The following is a 14,948-nucleotide window of genomic DNA, read 5'->3' on the forward strand; positions in this document are numbered from 1 at the left end:
TAACAAACCTTATCCTTAATAGGCTGAATGCATTGTCATATACTTTAATCATCCATGAAGGTCACAGTCTTTCTATAGCTGACTGACTCACTGCCCAAGTGCATGTAAAAGCTCAGAGAGGGAATCCTGGACCAAAGCCAGACCTCACAGATGGAGCGTTTCTCACTCTTGTGTTGGTGCTTCCTACAGAAGTGGTCAAATCAGCCCCAGATAGCTGATCTCATTTGAGAAATTAGTTCTCCTCCCTGCAAAAATAAGTGTAAATCTGTCACATAGCTGAGATAAACCAGTTTAGTCATATCACCCACCTGCCTCCAGAGTAGCTTTGCCAGTCTGAACTGTGGATGCCAGTGGAGTGCACTGGCCTTACCTCAACACCTGGCAGAGCATCTTCAGCCTCTGCCATGCCACAGCCTCTAGGATCACCCTCAGTTGCTACATAGATGTGCAAACAGGACTTGTATGAAATCCAGTGTCTAGCCCAGGATGATGGCCAGCACTCAAATTTTTAAATAGCAGACTGAGAAACTTTTTTTCCAAAAAAAAAAATTTTTATTTCACTAGGGTTCATCTTCATTTCTGATAGTTAGACATTTGGCTTCAACTCTATGACAAGTTTTGTAGTATCTCTTCTGCACAGTTTTGAGGGACATCCGTGACATTCAGCATCCATCTAAGCATCCAGCCCTTTTTCTGCCTCTTGTTCAGTTTTTGGCCTCAGCAACTTCCTGTGGTAAAAAGGTCTGTGGATTAACTGCAGTGTGCGAAAGACTGCTTTCTTCGGTGAATTTTGATTTTGTCATATTTTAATGAACACTCGAAAATCAGTATGGGGGGAGACCATACAGCTGTCTTAACTAATTAGAGTAACCCTACATTTCCCGTTAGTGTTACTTCTGTCTTTGGTTTCTTTCAGAGAGCTCATAATATGCATACATATTTCAATGTATATGCTTTCCATGAAAAATTGATCAAAAGCCAAAATTGTTCTTTAATGTTACATGAGAAATGCATAAATCCATAAATGCTTACCTTAAACAAAGATTTTCCATATAAGATGTGGGGATTTTTTCTCTAGCAAAAATGTGAATGAATGTACAATGTCACACCTTGAAAAGCAGCATCCAAATATAAAAAACTTCCCTGGACTAACCAGGACTGAAGCAATCCAAGCATCCCATTCCTATTACTTTTTCTTTAATGTTTATACAGGACCAGTTTAGAGTTCTTTTTCTCATCACCCAAATACTCTTTGGAGAAGCACACTTAAATTTTCGCAGGCTACATGTGGAATTTGATACTGTTTGGCAGATTTGTGTATTCTGCAGCCTCAGTGTCTCATAAGAAAATTGGTGAATTAAATAGAAGCATGTTTCAGGTCCAGAGCATTTCTCAATACTTCTCACTAGTTCTTGTAAACTCAAACATATGCCTGTAATTTTTCTACTTTCAGGTGATTTTCACTGCACTGTTGTAGAATAGCCAAGACTCCCCCTCACAATTTTTCAGTAATTTCTTCCTGACCTTAGAAGTATTTAAATGTCACAAAAATTATATTTCTAGTCACATCGTCACATTGTGTTTTAGCAGAAATATATTAAGTATGAAAGTTTGAGTAGGTCACTGCAGGCAACTGCTAATACATAGCAACACAAAGCTTCTTTAATTAATCACTAAGAATAATGGATTTTATACTCAGGAGAATTCTATCTTAGTTTACAGACATAATTCAAAGTTTAATGTGAACTTCATAAAAGGGCAGGCTTCTCCTGTTGGAGAAAATAACGTTGCAGAGGGAGAGGTGGATGGGGGAGGAGGGAATGCTGCATCAGACACTGGTTTGGCTTAGGGCAAAGTGCCTTTGGAGTGGTACTTGGCTTGGCAAAATGCTTTGTTCTAGTTGCATAATGCTGGCTGAGGACATGCTGGCTCCCGTGCCATTTGTGGACTACATGAGACACTAAACTTGCTGTGACACATGACACTTCATATGATAAAAGCCAAAATCCTCTGTGGCTGTGTATTAGTCACCTGAGCCAGCCAAAGGGGCTAACCTGATGCCCAGTGCAGCTGCGGCCTCACATTGTTAAACTGCAACAGGAAGGCAAATCTAACGTGTTTAGGGGAAGAAAAGGGAAAATGCAGGTATTTTCACAATTTCTTGCCAGATTTTTTGTAGTCTTGTGCCCAAACATACAGCTGCAACACTTACACCTTCACTCCCAATAAATACATGCTTTTTTGGTTGTACAGCTGAGGCTGTCTGATGAGGGTGCTAAGATGAAACATGGTGACACTAATTAACTGTAGACACTGTCACTGTACAGGCAGCAGGGCAGGGTGCTCAGATGGAGGGACCTGTGGCCTGGCCACAGTCCAGTACCTGCTGTAGTGCAAAAAACCATTTTATAGCATTTTTGGTGACTTTCCTAAAACAGAAATAAATAGGTGGAGTGCAGGCAGATAAGACAACTCTTTTCTGAGTTTTCTCTTTTGTTTGGCCTAAGTAAATAGGGGTGTTAATTTTTATTTTCATTTTTAGAGTTGTCTTTCTTTGGTTTTAACACAAAATAGAACTTACTACCCAATGGCCCTTAAGTATGTAAAATTCCTAGTATCTGTAATTTGCTGATTTACTTGTACTCTTTTTTCATAAAAATATGTGAAGACTTATACTTTAACCTTCAACCTTCTTCATCCTTGATTATTTTTCTTCCTGTATGTTCAGGTTAGCTGATGTTTGAGAAGACACCTGTGGTGGTAGGGTCAAGAGGAGTTTAGAGTGGAGTAACCAGTGTATAGAAAAGGAATGGTATATCTGAGGCTTGTTGCAGAAAGGCTACCACTGATGACAAGGAAAAGATAAGAAAAGGAGATGTATGATTATTTTTTGAGAAGCAGAACTTGACTTGGGAAATTACAATTTATTGTAATATCCTAAAAAATATTATTTCAGAAATTGTGTTATACATTCATCCCTTTCATGCTGTTGGTTTTTGGTTTTGGTGTTGGGTTTTTTTTTGTTATTGTTGTTTGGGGGTTTTGTGTTTTGTTTTGTTTTGTTTTTTAACATGAAAATCTTTACCAAAAAGCCCTTGTAGGATCTAGGTTGTGAATGGTCTTTGATGTTTTTCTGTGCTGAGTTTCCTTTTCTGGAACTCTGTCTTCCCACATTTTCCACTACAAGCAGAAAAGTTCCTCCCTTCTAACTACCTGTTTTGCTTGGATCAGATAAACCTAGAAACTGTCGCTAGCCGGTTGGTAATTGCTCAGGGAAATGAGTCCTCCAGGGTGTTCGCCTCTAAGCTCAACAAGTCGCTATGACCAACAGTGGCTGTGGGTTCAAAACTGTAAACTCCTTGTGGAGTAGGCTGCAATCCATGATAAACACTGCAGATGAGCAAAGGGTAAATGATTCGTGCTGTCTAACTGGGATGCTTCAGCCCTTTCCTTTTGAAAGCAAAAGGAGCAACCAGAGGAACACAGTAAGACACTACTTGTGTATCTGTGCTAACACTTTATTTATTTCTATGGGTTTACTTTACAGGGGTTAATTTCACATTTTCTTGAGGTGGTGACAGAATACATAATGGTTTAATCTATGTAATTATAATCTGTAAATGGCTGGACAGGTTTCCATTCTAGGAGTGATTCTCTTAATGACAGTTTATATTGATCATCTAATGTACAGGTATTGTTGCATTTGTAGTGCATCCATTATCAGTTTTCTATCCTAATCTCTTACTGTTATAGTCAACACAACATCTAGGTATGTCATCAGACTAGCACAATAATATTAAAATATTAAATTTTAATAATGTTTTAGGAATTTTCTACTGATAGGAATAGTTAGGATATTATTTTTTTTCCATTCTCTATCTTCTTTCTCTTTTTCTTTCTCAGACTAACTTTCTTAACAAAAATTGTCATAGTTAAGAATTTGCAGAAAGGCAGTTTTGTACCAGACCCTCAGGTCAGACTGAAGTTTCAGTCACTTCTGGAAGGGCACATGCCAGAGCTGAGAATATAATGCCCCCAAGTGTTGCCTTCATCCCAGATCTTGATAGTGTCAGTATGGGTTATTGTAGGATAGCATTCATGTAATTGAGGAGACCCATTGCCTTTTAGTGCTGAGTAGGCATAAATTAGCCTGGATCTTTTCAGAAGGCACTTGGGAAAAGAGTATAATCTTGCCCTGTTCCTATCATTTTCCATAAGCATCCAGAGTTGGCCACAGGATGCTGAACTTGATGTGTCTCCAGTCTGATCCACTCCTGCTTTATGATTTTTTGAATCCAATACAAACAAGTGGGTAATAGAGAGCACTGACACGTTTGTGATGTGCTGCTCACTCTAAAGCAGGTGCTCTCAGGGTCCCATTGAGCATTTCTATACATTATCTTTCACTGATCGAGTTAGAGATCCCATTCCTAAAGTGTCACATTCTGGATTGCTAACTTTCCTCTTGACAGGAAGAGGCAAATGCACTCTCTTGTGCTGCCTGATAAAAGAAAAAGAGGCCTATGTTGCTCTTATTTAATTTTGACTATAATTACCGTGGAACTAAGCTCCACACTAATGCCAGCAATTAAGAAGCAGATCATTTCAATGAACAGTGAGGCAAGGTTCTTTTAAAAAATATGAGCTTTTTCTTCCTCAGATACTTTTTTGGGGGGGAGAGGGGGTTGGTTGGGTAGTCACAAAAAAAAATAAATATCCTTTCTGCTGCATAAGAAACACTGAGATGAGGCTTAAGAACAGATTTCTTCCCACCCACTTGGGAGGTTTTCTAAAAGGGTCCTGAAATCTGCAGCTGCCAGGCCAGGTGAGCTTTCTAAGCAGGCTGGTGCCAGCCTGACGCAGCGAGTGCTGTGGTCTTCGGGCTTCCCCCAGGACCAGCACAGACAGTGTAGCTGTTACAGTGACACACGCACGCTCTGCGGCCTTTTATGACTATTTGTTATAGGACGCAGTAGACCAAATTCAGACCTCGTAGGAAGAGATGTGACTGTCCTGAAGATAATGGAGGTTCACTACTTTTTATTGTCCCTGGATTTGATGAACCAAAATCCCAGCATAGTGAATCTATAAGAATTTGTTGTCTAACCTTGCAGGCTTTTTAAGATCTTCTATTTCATCTGAAGCCAGACATTTTTCTGGCTGTTTTATTTTGGTGTCTTTGTCAGTGAGCTGTTAACACACTTTAACAACATCTCTATTAATGTGATCTGATCCCTGGCTCAAGTGTGTTTAAGTGAATGTATTTTGATTTTATGTCTGCTAATTTTGCTCAGTAACAACAGCTAGCATTATCCCCATGACTCAAGGTCACTGACTTAGACAAGCGGTTTCGCACTCTTTATACCATCCTGATGGATCTCCAGGGACCCTCCTGACAACCTTCCTATTTCAGCAGCAACTCCCTTTCTCATTTAGCCAGGATCCTCAGACCAGGCTGTCGACTTTCAGCCTAGTGATGGTTTCACAGCTCCAAACCAATTCTCCTCTGCTGTATTGCTCAGGTGTGCCATGGCCAGAGCGAGCCAGTCTGGGGAACAAGAAATGGTGCTCAGATCTGTTAGCTCCCCACATGTCCCCTCTCGAGACATTCCTCTCTTCCAGTGACAAAGCTGGAGTAGTTTTGTAACCGCTCGGGATGTCTGTCTAATTCAAGAAGAAGCAAAGAGAAAAAGATCTTGCATTTTGAAAATGCCAGGGTAGAAAGGGTAATTTAAATCAAAGAATTATAATACTTCCACTTGAATTAAAGCTCAGCTGTGTAGTAAAAGCAGATCTCCTTGATCCATCAAGACCTAACAATCCCATTAGTGTAAAAAATGAGGAAAAGGGGGTGGGGAGAAATTAAAAACACTCAGTACTGATGGAAAAATCAAATTGACACTGGACAAGGAAAGCAAATATTCTGTGGTTTTAGATCATAACTTATAAATACTTACTGATAAATAAAGAACAAGAGTCAAAACGTGTGATGCTGTTTTTCTTCAAGAAAAAAGTTGCCTTTCTTTCTGGACCATAACCATATTCCCAGTGTGATGTCTGACCCATAAATATTTAATTCTCTTCATGCAACTCTGGTTAGAAAGGTAGAATATTTGCTTGGAGCAGGAAGCTGATCTGTTGCTCTGAATAGGATGTTTAAAATAAAAAGTCTTTTTCAACTCAAGTCAACTGGCTCAGTCAGAACTTACTAACTTCCTAAGTCAGAAGTTGCCAGAAACCCTGGAGGCCTTCTGGGACCGTGTGACATACTCTTCCTCCCTCTCTTCTCCACTACATATTGTCTGCAAAGGGGATATCGAAGTGAAAAAAGGGACCACAAAGTACCACATGGGATTATTGGCCACCAGGCATCACGTGAAGAACCCATATCTGGTTCATCTTGGAAACAGAGGATTTGAACCTAAACTATTTCCTGGGTAGAATTCCACTGACTTCACAGGAAAGATTTGAGCTTGAGAAAACATCTAAATTTCACTATGATTCTAAGACAAAGAAAGAAAATGCTTCAGTGATATTGCTGGTATCTGCTGAGAAATATAGTGTTCTCTGACTCACATGAGGAACTTTTAGGAAATGCAGGAATGTGGGATGTATCCAGAATGTTTCTTTTTTGATCTCAGAAACAGCTAATCAAAATTAAAATTGTATAATTTCACTATGTCTGACTCATTCTTCACTTGCAGGTAGAAACACTAAGATAATAAAGCAAACCTTCATTGAGTAAATCCGACATCTCATTCTTTAAAGGTGAATTGATGTTTAATGCTTGACTTTGATTTTTAATGTAGTAATTGTGTTATCTTGTAACTTGTCCAAGGAATTTAGCCAAAAAACCTCTGGAACCTACTTTGAATGTAGTTGAGGAAGGTAGTACTTTGCTAATGAGCAGCATTTAAGATGCTTGAATTTTCCTTTGGGCTTATTTTTGATTGCTATGTAACTAGATGGCACAGATTATTGTTCTGGGAAAAAAAACCCAAAACAACCAAACAACATTACCAAAGAGTCCCAGAGATCAGTCATCTTGAGAACTGAATGTGTTAAGCAAAGAGTTCATTTGAACTTGTTTTGTTTTTCAGACACTGCAAATGGATGTAAACAAGCTGAATATCACATTGCTTCGGATATTTCGACAGGGAGTGGCAGCAGCACTGGGACTGTTACCTCAGCAAATTCATATCAACAGACTTATTGTAAGTACCAAAGGGCTGTCTATAATAAAATGTACCTGGGCATTTTGAATTCTCTTAAACTTATTTTCCTGTCACTATGGAAAAGTACAATAAAATAGGACAGAAAAATACTTTTTTCCAATATTTTAACTGCACTACAGAAAAATAGATCTCCATTACAAAATGATTTAAATTTTCTTTTGAAAGGAAACCATTCTTGGTTATAGTCTAAAAAAAAAATAAGTCAGATAAATCTCTTTTGCGTCCTATTCATAAGCAGATTGCTTATCCCTTAGTTTTCATTCGAATACAGTTCTACATCACATTCATTAAGAAACACTTATTTGCGTTTTGTTTCTCAAAGGTTGAATATTGCTCAAAAAATACATGTGATTCTCCCTTTCAAAGGCATCTTCACAATCAGACTTTCCATTAGTAAATTAAATGCCTTCTCACAATATTAATATTCATGCCTTGCTATTCAGCTATTAACAATATATGCTCACAAATTATCTCATAGACTACAGTATCATATTTGCAAAAGATGACGACAAATTTGCTTCTAGCAACAAAGGCTTTTTAAAAGCAGTTGTCATTGTATGGTTTTCTGATATGGTTAAGGGCATGCATTCTTAATCCTGTTCTCTTTTTATGACAGATTTACCGTGAAGCAAAAATACCCAACATCATGTGTGTATTGCTAGCATTCGGTTCACGTTGCAGAGGGAAGATTTATTTCATTTCATTCTACATGCACATTGAATATTAGGGAAGAAAACTGACAGGTTCAGCACAAAAGTATTTCCTGCCTTGATAGCTTGATAGGATTGTATACATCAAAAAGGATTATAAAACTCCTTCAAATAATGTGTCTGTGAGAAAAGATCACACAAGAAATATAGCGGAAAAGATCAATAGGAGTGCAATGCAGCCCTTTTCATGTTCGCCAGGGATGTCACTCATTCGTGACAAGTGATGCTAAATCTCCTTTGTCCCCTGTATTAACCAGAACGAAAAGCTGAAAGACATATTTAGAGAAAAGCACAATTAAATGAGAAATGTTCCAGACTTTGGGATGTGTATTTCAACATACTAAGTCACTCAGTAGTTTTCTTACTGTGCTCTGTGGAAATTCTGTAACTAAGCAGAAGAAATATGCTGTTTGTTCTACTGACTCCATAGCTTTTCCCTTTCTCCTCTCATTTGTGGTCTAAATGAAGAAGTAATGTCATTTTGCACCTGCATATAGCTCAGAATACAGTAAGTACTGTTAATTAATTAGTCTTCTTGACATCTGTAACAGTCTGCTATGAGTTAATATTTTAGTGATATAAGAAAGACAGCAAACTTTTGCCCTGTTTGCTCTAAAAAATCACATACAGTCAACATTCACAGGGAAGAAAAATATATCTTAGGAGACATCCTCATTTCACATCCTTCTAACATGAGACAGTTCCTCTCATGCAGGGTACTGGCAAGCAAGTAGGGCACATAAAAATTAATCTCACCTTACTTCAGCCTGGTCTGTGCTACTCATTTAGGCTCCTTGTAAAAGCAATATAGAGAAGGATAACTGGAGGAGGAGAGGCACTGAGTTCCTGATTATTTTAGGATGGATTAAATCATTCTCTAGAGATGTCAGTCTCTCTCTGCTGACTTTGGAGGTAGTTTAGATGACTGAAATGAGGTAAGCTGGCTTCCTCCCAAGTGAGCAGCTCTCAGAAGTGATCAGGAGCCTTGCAGTCAGGATGTGGCTGGGTACAGGGAGAGCAGAGGGCCTGCTTGCCTCTTCTATATGACAACACATAGTGTGCCAGGAAATGTTAACTGGGCGTTTCCACTGTCTCCTTAACCTTCCCAGTAAATCCTTCTCCTATAAAAGCCTTTTAATGGGCAGAGGAACTCCTAAACAGAGGAGACATGAAACACTGGGAATGCTGCAACCCAACCAAGCCTTGCGTTGTGCCTGCCACCTGCACCCAAAACCAGCCAGCTACCCATGTCAGAGACTGAGTAGGACTGTGGCCTTGCATCAGTTTCTTCAGCTTGACAAAAGTCTCTGCCTTGAACTGATGGTTCAGACCTGTAGGTATGTTTTCACCCCTTATAACCTTGCTGACCTGAATAGTCCCAGTGAAAAACGCCCAGTCCCACCAGTAGCCAATATCCTTACCAATCTCACTGAGCAGATGGAACAGCGGTGCATGTGAGAGCACAGAGGGCGGATTTAGGGCAAACATGTTTGAAAGCATCCCTTTCTGTGCAGCTCTACTTCTGAATGAAAAACTAGATATTTTAAGAATAGCAAAAGATGTCTTTTTCTTCACTTCAGTGAAGATAATGATGCACATTCAAGGTGATGGGAAGGAGATGGGGGAAATCAGGATTATCCTGGTCCGAACTGTTCTCTCCCATCCCACAAAGACGAACAGCAATTAACCAGACCGGTGAGGTTTTTGCCTGCACCGGCAGCAATGCAGGTAGTAGTTCCATGCTTACCTTGCATGTGTAGGAACCTCCAAAGTCTGGACTCTACATCATGGCTTCAGCTAAGCTGGCCATAGCCCTGGTTCCCACACCCAGTTTGGACACCCGCATTGTTTGGAGTGCCAGTCTCAGGTGCTTTTCTAGTCTATCACAAGCAGAGGAACCCTCTGGCAGTCTCTCCTTTTGCTCCTTGTGACAGAGTGAGCATCGTTGACATCTCTAATACAGCACACCTTGGGCTATCAAGACTGCATCAAAGACACCAGGGCAGGAATTAATAAAGGGGAGAGCAGGCATTCTCAGCTTACCCATTAAATGTAAACAGAACTTTTCTGGTCCTTTCATTTTATTGTGCCATTTTAAGGAGCAGCACTGCAGTCAACCAAAAGGACTTTATACGTTGTTGTGGTATGTGTCTGCAATGTGTTGACATGGGATTAGAAGGCAGTACCAAAACACCACAGCATTATAGTAAGCATTCCCATTGAAGGACCATCTTTAAAACAGGGCTGCATTTCAGCTCAGATCAGATAACTATCTGCTAAAATCCCTGCTGGCACTTTGCCCTTGACTTCATCCCGTGGCTCCTCCCTTCACCATGTTACATCGACCTGTCTTGTTTAATGGTACTAGACTCAGGAAAGGGGTACCTTGTCAACAGTGAATGACACAAAGCACACTTGCCCACATATAGTATTTGCATTTTCGTGCACAGTCAGCTGGGATTTAAGGAGTCAGGGAATAGATATACTGTCCTCACAGAGCAGGTTGCAGTCTTTATACTTCATGCTTTTGTTTTTGTAATTATAGTTACAATCTATAAACAGCAGAGATTATCTCAAACCCTTCCTATGATTCTGCATTTTTTTATTTTCCTAGGGGAAGAAGAACTGTGTGGAACTGTTTGTGTCCCCACTGAACAGAAAGCCAGGAATTTCTGAGGCACTCCCATCTGAAGAAGTGCTACGTTCCCTTAATATCAACATTTTGCATCAGAGTTTATCCCAGTTTGGAATAACAGAGGTCTCCCCTGAGGTTGGTTATCAATTTTCTAACCTGTAGTTTGTTACACATTATGCAGCTGTTATATCCCTGTTAGTTTTCAGGCTGAGGTACTCAAGCGTGAGGCAGGAAATGTATAAGCTAAGATGGCATTACTGCTATAAGGCAGTTATACAGCTAGCCCTGTTAAATTGCTTTAATAGTGCTTCATTAGGCTATTTAAGCATTAATATCCAGGTCCTCTTCACACAGCTGGGCTACCATTGAAATCAGAATTTAGATCCTAAGTGTGCATCAATTGCCTTAAAGGAAGTGGGCCCAAGGACTTTTTGTCTCTTAATGTGGGTTGGCAGGTATAACAATTTCAGTAGAGAGATAAATGAAATGCAGATGTCAGGTGTGAGCATCACTAGCTGTGTAACTTGTGTCTAACATGATTTTGAAAAACTGAATTTGTGCATTGTACCCATGTTTCTTTCAATTCTCGGGAGAAGTGAGAGACTTATTTTGTTTACCTGCTCCAAAGAGAAGGCAAAAATAAAATTTGTAGCTATTATTTGTATGACTACATCCATAGGTTTTTTTGAGAAAATAAAGAATCTATGTCAAAGCAGAGACTGCACTTCTGTCTCCACAGTGTCCCAGACATACCAGTGAGAGGGACATCTAATTCTGGGCTGACCACTTGAGCTATGCACAACAAATGAAAAAGCGAAGGCCTTTAGGAAAGGAAATCACTAAGCTCATGGACATGGTCACATCGCTTTGCATGTTATTTAGTTTCTTAGAAGAACCTTACCTGCATGTAAAGACCCTCAGAATCCAGTGTGAGGTCTGAATAACCTCAAAAATGTTATCAAGAATCAGCATTTTCCTTTGAATCTCCCATTTTCACGGAAGAGATGTTTATATCCAAAAATGCAGGAAAAAAAAGGAGAGGTTCTGATGAGCTGTGTTTCCTCACTCCTATGGTAAAGAGTTCCTGTATTGTTTACATCCAAACCTATGTTGGAGCCATTGCTGAGTTAATACTGGGTGTTATGTTCATCTGTATTTCTACCGATTAGAAATGCTTCGCTTATTTTAAGTATTCTAACTCTGTTCAAGAATCTGGAAGACGTCTTTGGTACAAAAAATGAAATATAAAATCAAGGCCAGTTTAATGCAATTTTACCTGCTCTACTGCAGCAGCCTGCCACTATGAAAATGAAAGAATTCTCAGTTTTTAGCTGTTCTAATACAGAACACTTCAAGCAGTGCTGTCCAAACATCAGATCAGGTCTTTATATCGCCCATCAGTGACCTGAGCTAAGCTTCCTTTAGGTCAGAATTTCCTTTGTTACTGAAGCATATGAGTCTGACGGCTGTGATGGATGCAATTATCTGTTGCAAGTACTCCAGTTACAAATAATGCTTCAGGCAGACATGGGACAAGAACATATATGAATAATAGATGAATGGAGAAACGTCATCAAGCTATGAAGAAATGCTGGAAAAAACCACAGCACTGAACTCAAGATCTCGAGTTAGATACATTTCAATAATTTCAAGTGCTCAGATACTTGAATTTTCTCTCTGGAAAAAATGTAGACAAGCAGATGGAGTAATTTAGAAAAGATTAGAATGAAAGTTGCGCAGACTAACTCCTTTCATACTGTTGGAGGAGCAAGAGATTATTTTAATATTTTAGTTGTTAGCAGCATTTACAGCTGAGGACCTGATCCTGAAAAGATCATGGAACTTTACATTAATAGGCTTTTTTTTTTTAATCTTAATAAATTGTTTACATATGTAAGACTTCACAGAAAACAGCAGCTAAAAGACAACAACATATAATCTTTACTCAGCTACTAGTCAGTTGCTTACTCTTTTGTCAACTTGTTCTAAGAACAAATCATGCCAAAGTAACAGCAAAGAAAATAAAAACAGGCAGTTTAAGGCAGATACAGTTATACAAAGCTTTAAATAGCTTTGACATAATACTTCACCCCTTGTGTGTGCATATTCCTGAGCTATCAATCCTAATTAAATGATGAGCTATAAATTGTACACTCTTCCGCCATTAAGTCTGAATGCTTCACAACCAGTATTGTGTGTGTACTGTCAGTGTATCTGTGCAGTCAAGAAGCATTAATCGCACCTTTTAGTGGCTGACACAGGGGTGTTAGGGCTGGAATTTGTCTCGTTTTTCAGCTGCCTATTTCAGTATGAGCTGCCCTAAGGCTTGAAAGTCTACAGGCTCTCTCTACAGTAACCAGAGAGATACGTTCAGCAGGTGGTTCATTCCATCTCTGAGATACCTCTCCTGAGATTGCTTGGTTGACTCTTTTTAACAAGGCTTATCTTAAATTAGACCTCCAGCTGTAGAGGGTTAATGGTGGGGGGAAATACCCTGTCCTAAGAAACTTTACCAAGATTATGTAGGAAAACCCAAGATCTTTGCTCAAAGTCTCAGCCCATGCAATACCATGAACAGCAGAAGTCTCAGTGGATGTAGGTGGCTGGAACTATATTTCCATTTATCCTGGTAATAACTTGCCAGTTCAAAACTGCTGATGCATTAGTCACTGATTGGTCTATTTTCAATTAAATTGTCTGTCTCAGAATTCATATCCTGGTTTCTTATTCTGCAGTAGCTGAAAGAGCAGATTTCCTATATGCCTTTGCTGCAGGAGCCACTTTGCTGCCTAGTGTGGAACAGGATATGCACCTACGGGAAAGTGAAAATTTAATTTGTTGGTGGTGTTGTCATGTCAGGGATTCAGGGCAATATCTTCCATATGTCCTTTCTCTTCCAAAGGCCTCCTGCAATTGTAGCATTTGCTGGTTTATTATGGTCTAAAGCTTTGTCTGAAATGGGATTTAGGATTGTGTTCTGCTCCATGGCATGTCTCAGGGCCGGGAGCAGACTTCCCCAGAACAACCAGCCTAGCTGGTGCTTGGTGGGACTCAGTTCAATGACTCAGGCAGTCATTACAGTGTGGGAATCCTGACTTCCTCATGTCTTTAAATTGTGCTCAGAGAAAAAAAGAAAATACTACTGGATTTCAGAGCTTAGTAGAGCAGAGGAAAGCTTGAGATGGTTTTGATGCAGTAAGTAAGATACCATCTCTCAAAAACTGTCTTTTGAGAGATATGTTGTCAGCTGGGACATGTGGCACTGAAGGAGAGATTTCCAAAGTTGATGCCAAAATTATGCCATTCCAAAATGTACCATTACAGCCTCCTTGCACAAGGCTTCTGTTGGTTGCCTTTGAAGTGTGTGATATTAACTTCTTAGAGAAGAAATCAAAGGAAGGAATCATGCACTTAAAGCATGCAGAAACCCTGTGTCATTGCAAGGACAAGTGATCAAAACCAACAGCTTAGAAATTACAGCAGCCTAGACCAACAGAGGCACCTGGGAACAAAGCAGAACACAAGGACGTGCTGCTGCAGTCAGGCAAGGCAGACATGGCCTTACGCCTGCGCGGGTGCACCCAGAGCGCCCGGTGGGGACTGGAGCCCTGCAGGCCTGCCGCCTTCGAGGTGAAATCACAACGCTTTATCGCACATGTCTGTAAGGTAGAGTCTTTGGGGAGGCTTTGTCATGGGCCACATGAAGTGCGTATTATCCAGCATCCTGGGAGTCTGAGAGGTCATGCACATTCCTGCATGTTTTCACTGGGAGTGGAAGTGATTTCTTGGCAGATTTTCCTAACCTACTTTAGCTAACATAGTTAAGCTAGCAGAAGAAGCAAAGCAGTTCAGTGTGAACTTCGATGAACCCTTTTTGATCATAAGTTCCATCCCCAGCTCCCTGTAAGCTTTCCTCTGAGCTCAGAACTACAGCTTGCCATGCTTTCATCAGGGTTTCAGCCCAAAGAACTAACTGGGGTTAACTTACCCAGTTTGAAAATTCACCTAATTTCCAGTGAAGACTTACCATTCCTGGCAGCTCCTGATACCTTGGCAGGATCTTTCAGTCACACACTTTACAGTGACTACTGTAAGTCAATGTCTCTCTTGTTATTATCAAAAGCTGGCTGCTCATTTTATTCATTTGTACAAATAGTCCACTAGTTTTCCATAATAAGACCAGAAAGGCCAGAGTGGATTTTTAATGACATTTTTATTAAAAAATAGGTTTATAAAAAGTATTTTCTAAACCCGTTTGGGCCAGTTCAGAGCAAAGCACATATCTGTGCAGGCACTCATCAGTAAGGTTAGTGATAGCATGGGATTGTTAAGAATACATTCTTCCGAACTCAAATTATGCTGAATTTA

The 14,948-nt window shown here is 39.8% G+C and overlaps 1 protein-coding gene across 3 annotated transcripts in view; it reads left to right on the top strand.

Moving 5' to 3' along the window:
* Positions 1-14,948, top strand: part of PTPRR (protein tyrosine phosphatase receptor type R) — a 148,022-nt gene that overhangs the window by 65,561 nt on the left and 67,513 nt on the right. For all 3 annotated transcript variants that reach the window (XM_055809017.1, XM_055809016.1, XM_027793446.1), the window contains 2 exons: positions 7,101-7,214; positions 10,560-10,715. In XM_055809017.1, coding sequence (XP_055664992.1) covers positions 7,101-7,214; positions 10,560-10,715 — 270 coding nt within the window. The remainder of the gene's footprint in view (positions 1-7,100; positions 7,215-10,559; positions 10,716-14,948) is intronic.

The sequence above is a fragment of the Falco peregrinus genome, chromosome 6 (assembly GCF_023634155.1).
Source record: "Falco peregrinus isolate bFalPer1 chromosome 6, bFalPer1.pri, whole genome shotgun sequence".
In the NCBI taxonomy this organism is placed as follows: domain Eukaryota; kingdom Metazoa; phylum Chordata; class Aves; order Falconiformes; family Falconidae; genus Falco; species Falco peregrinus.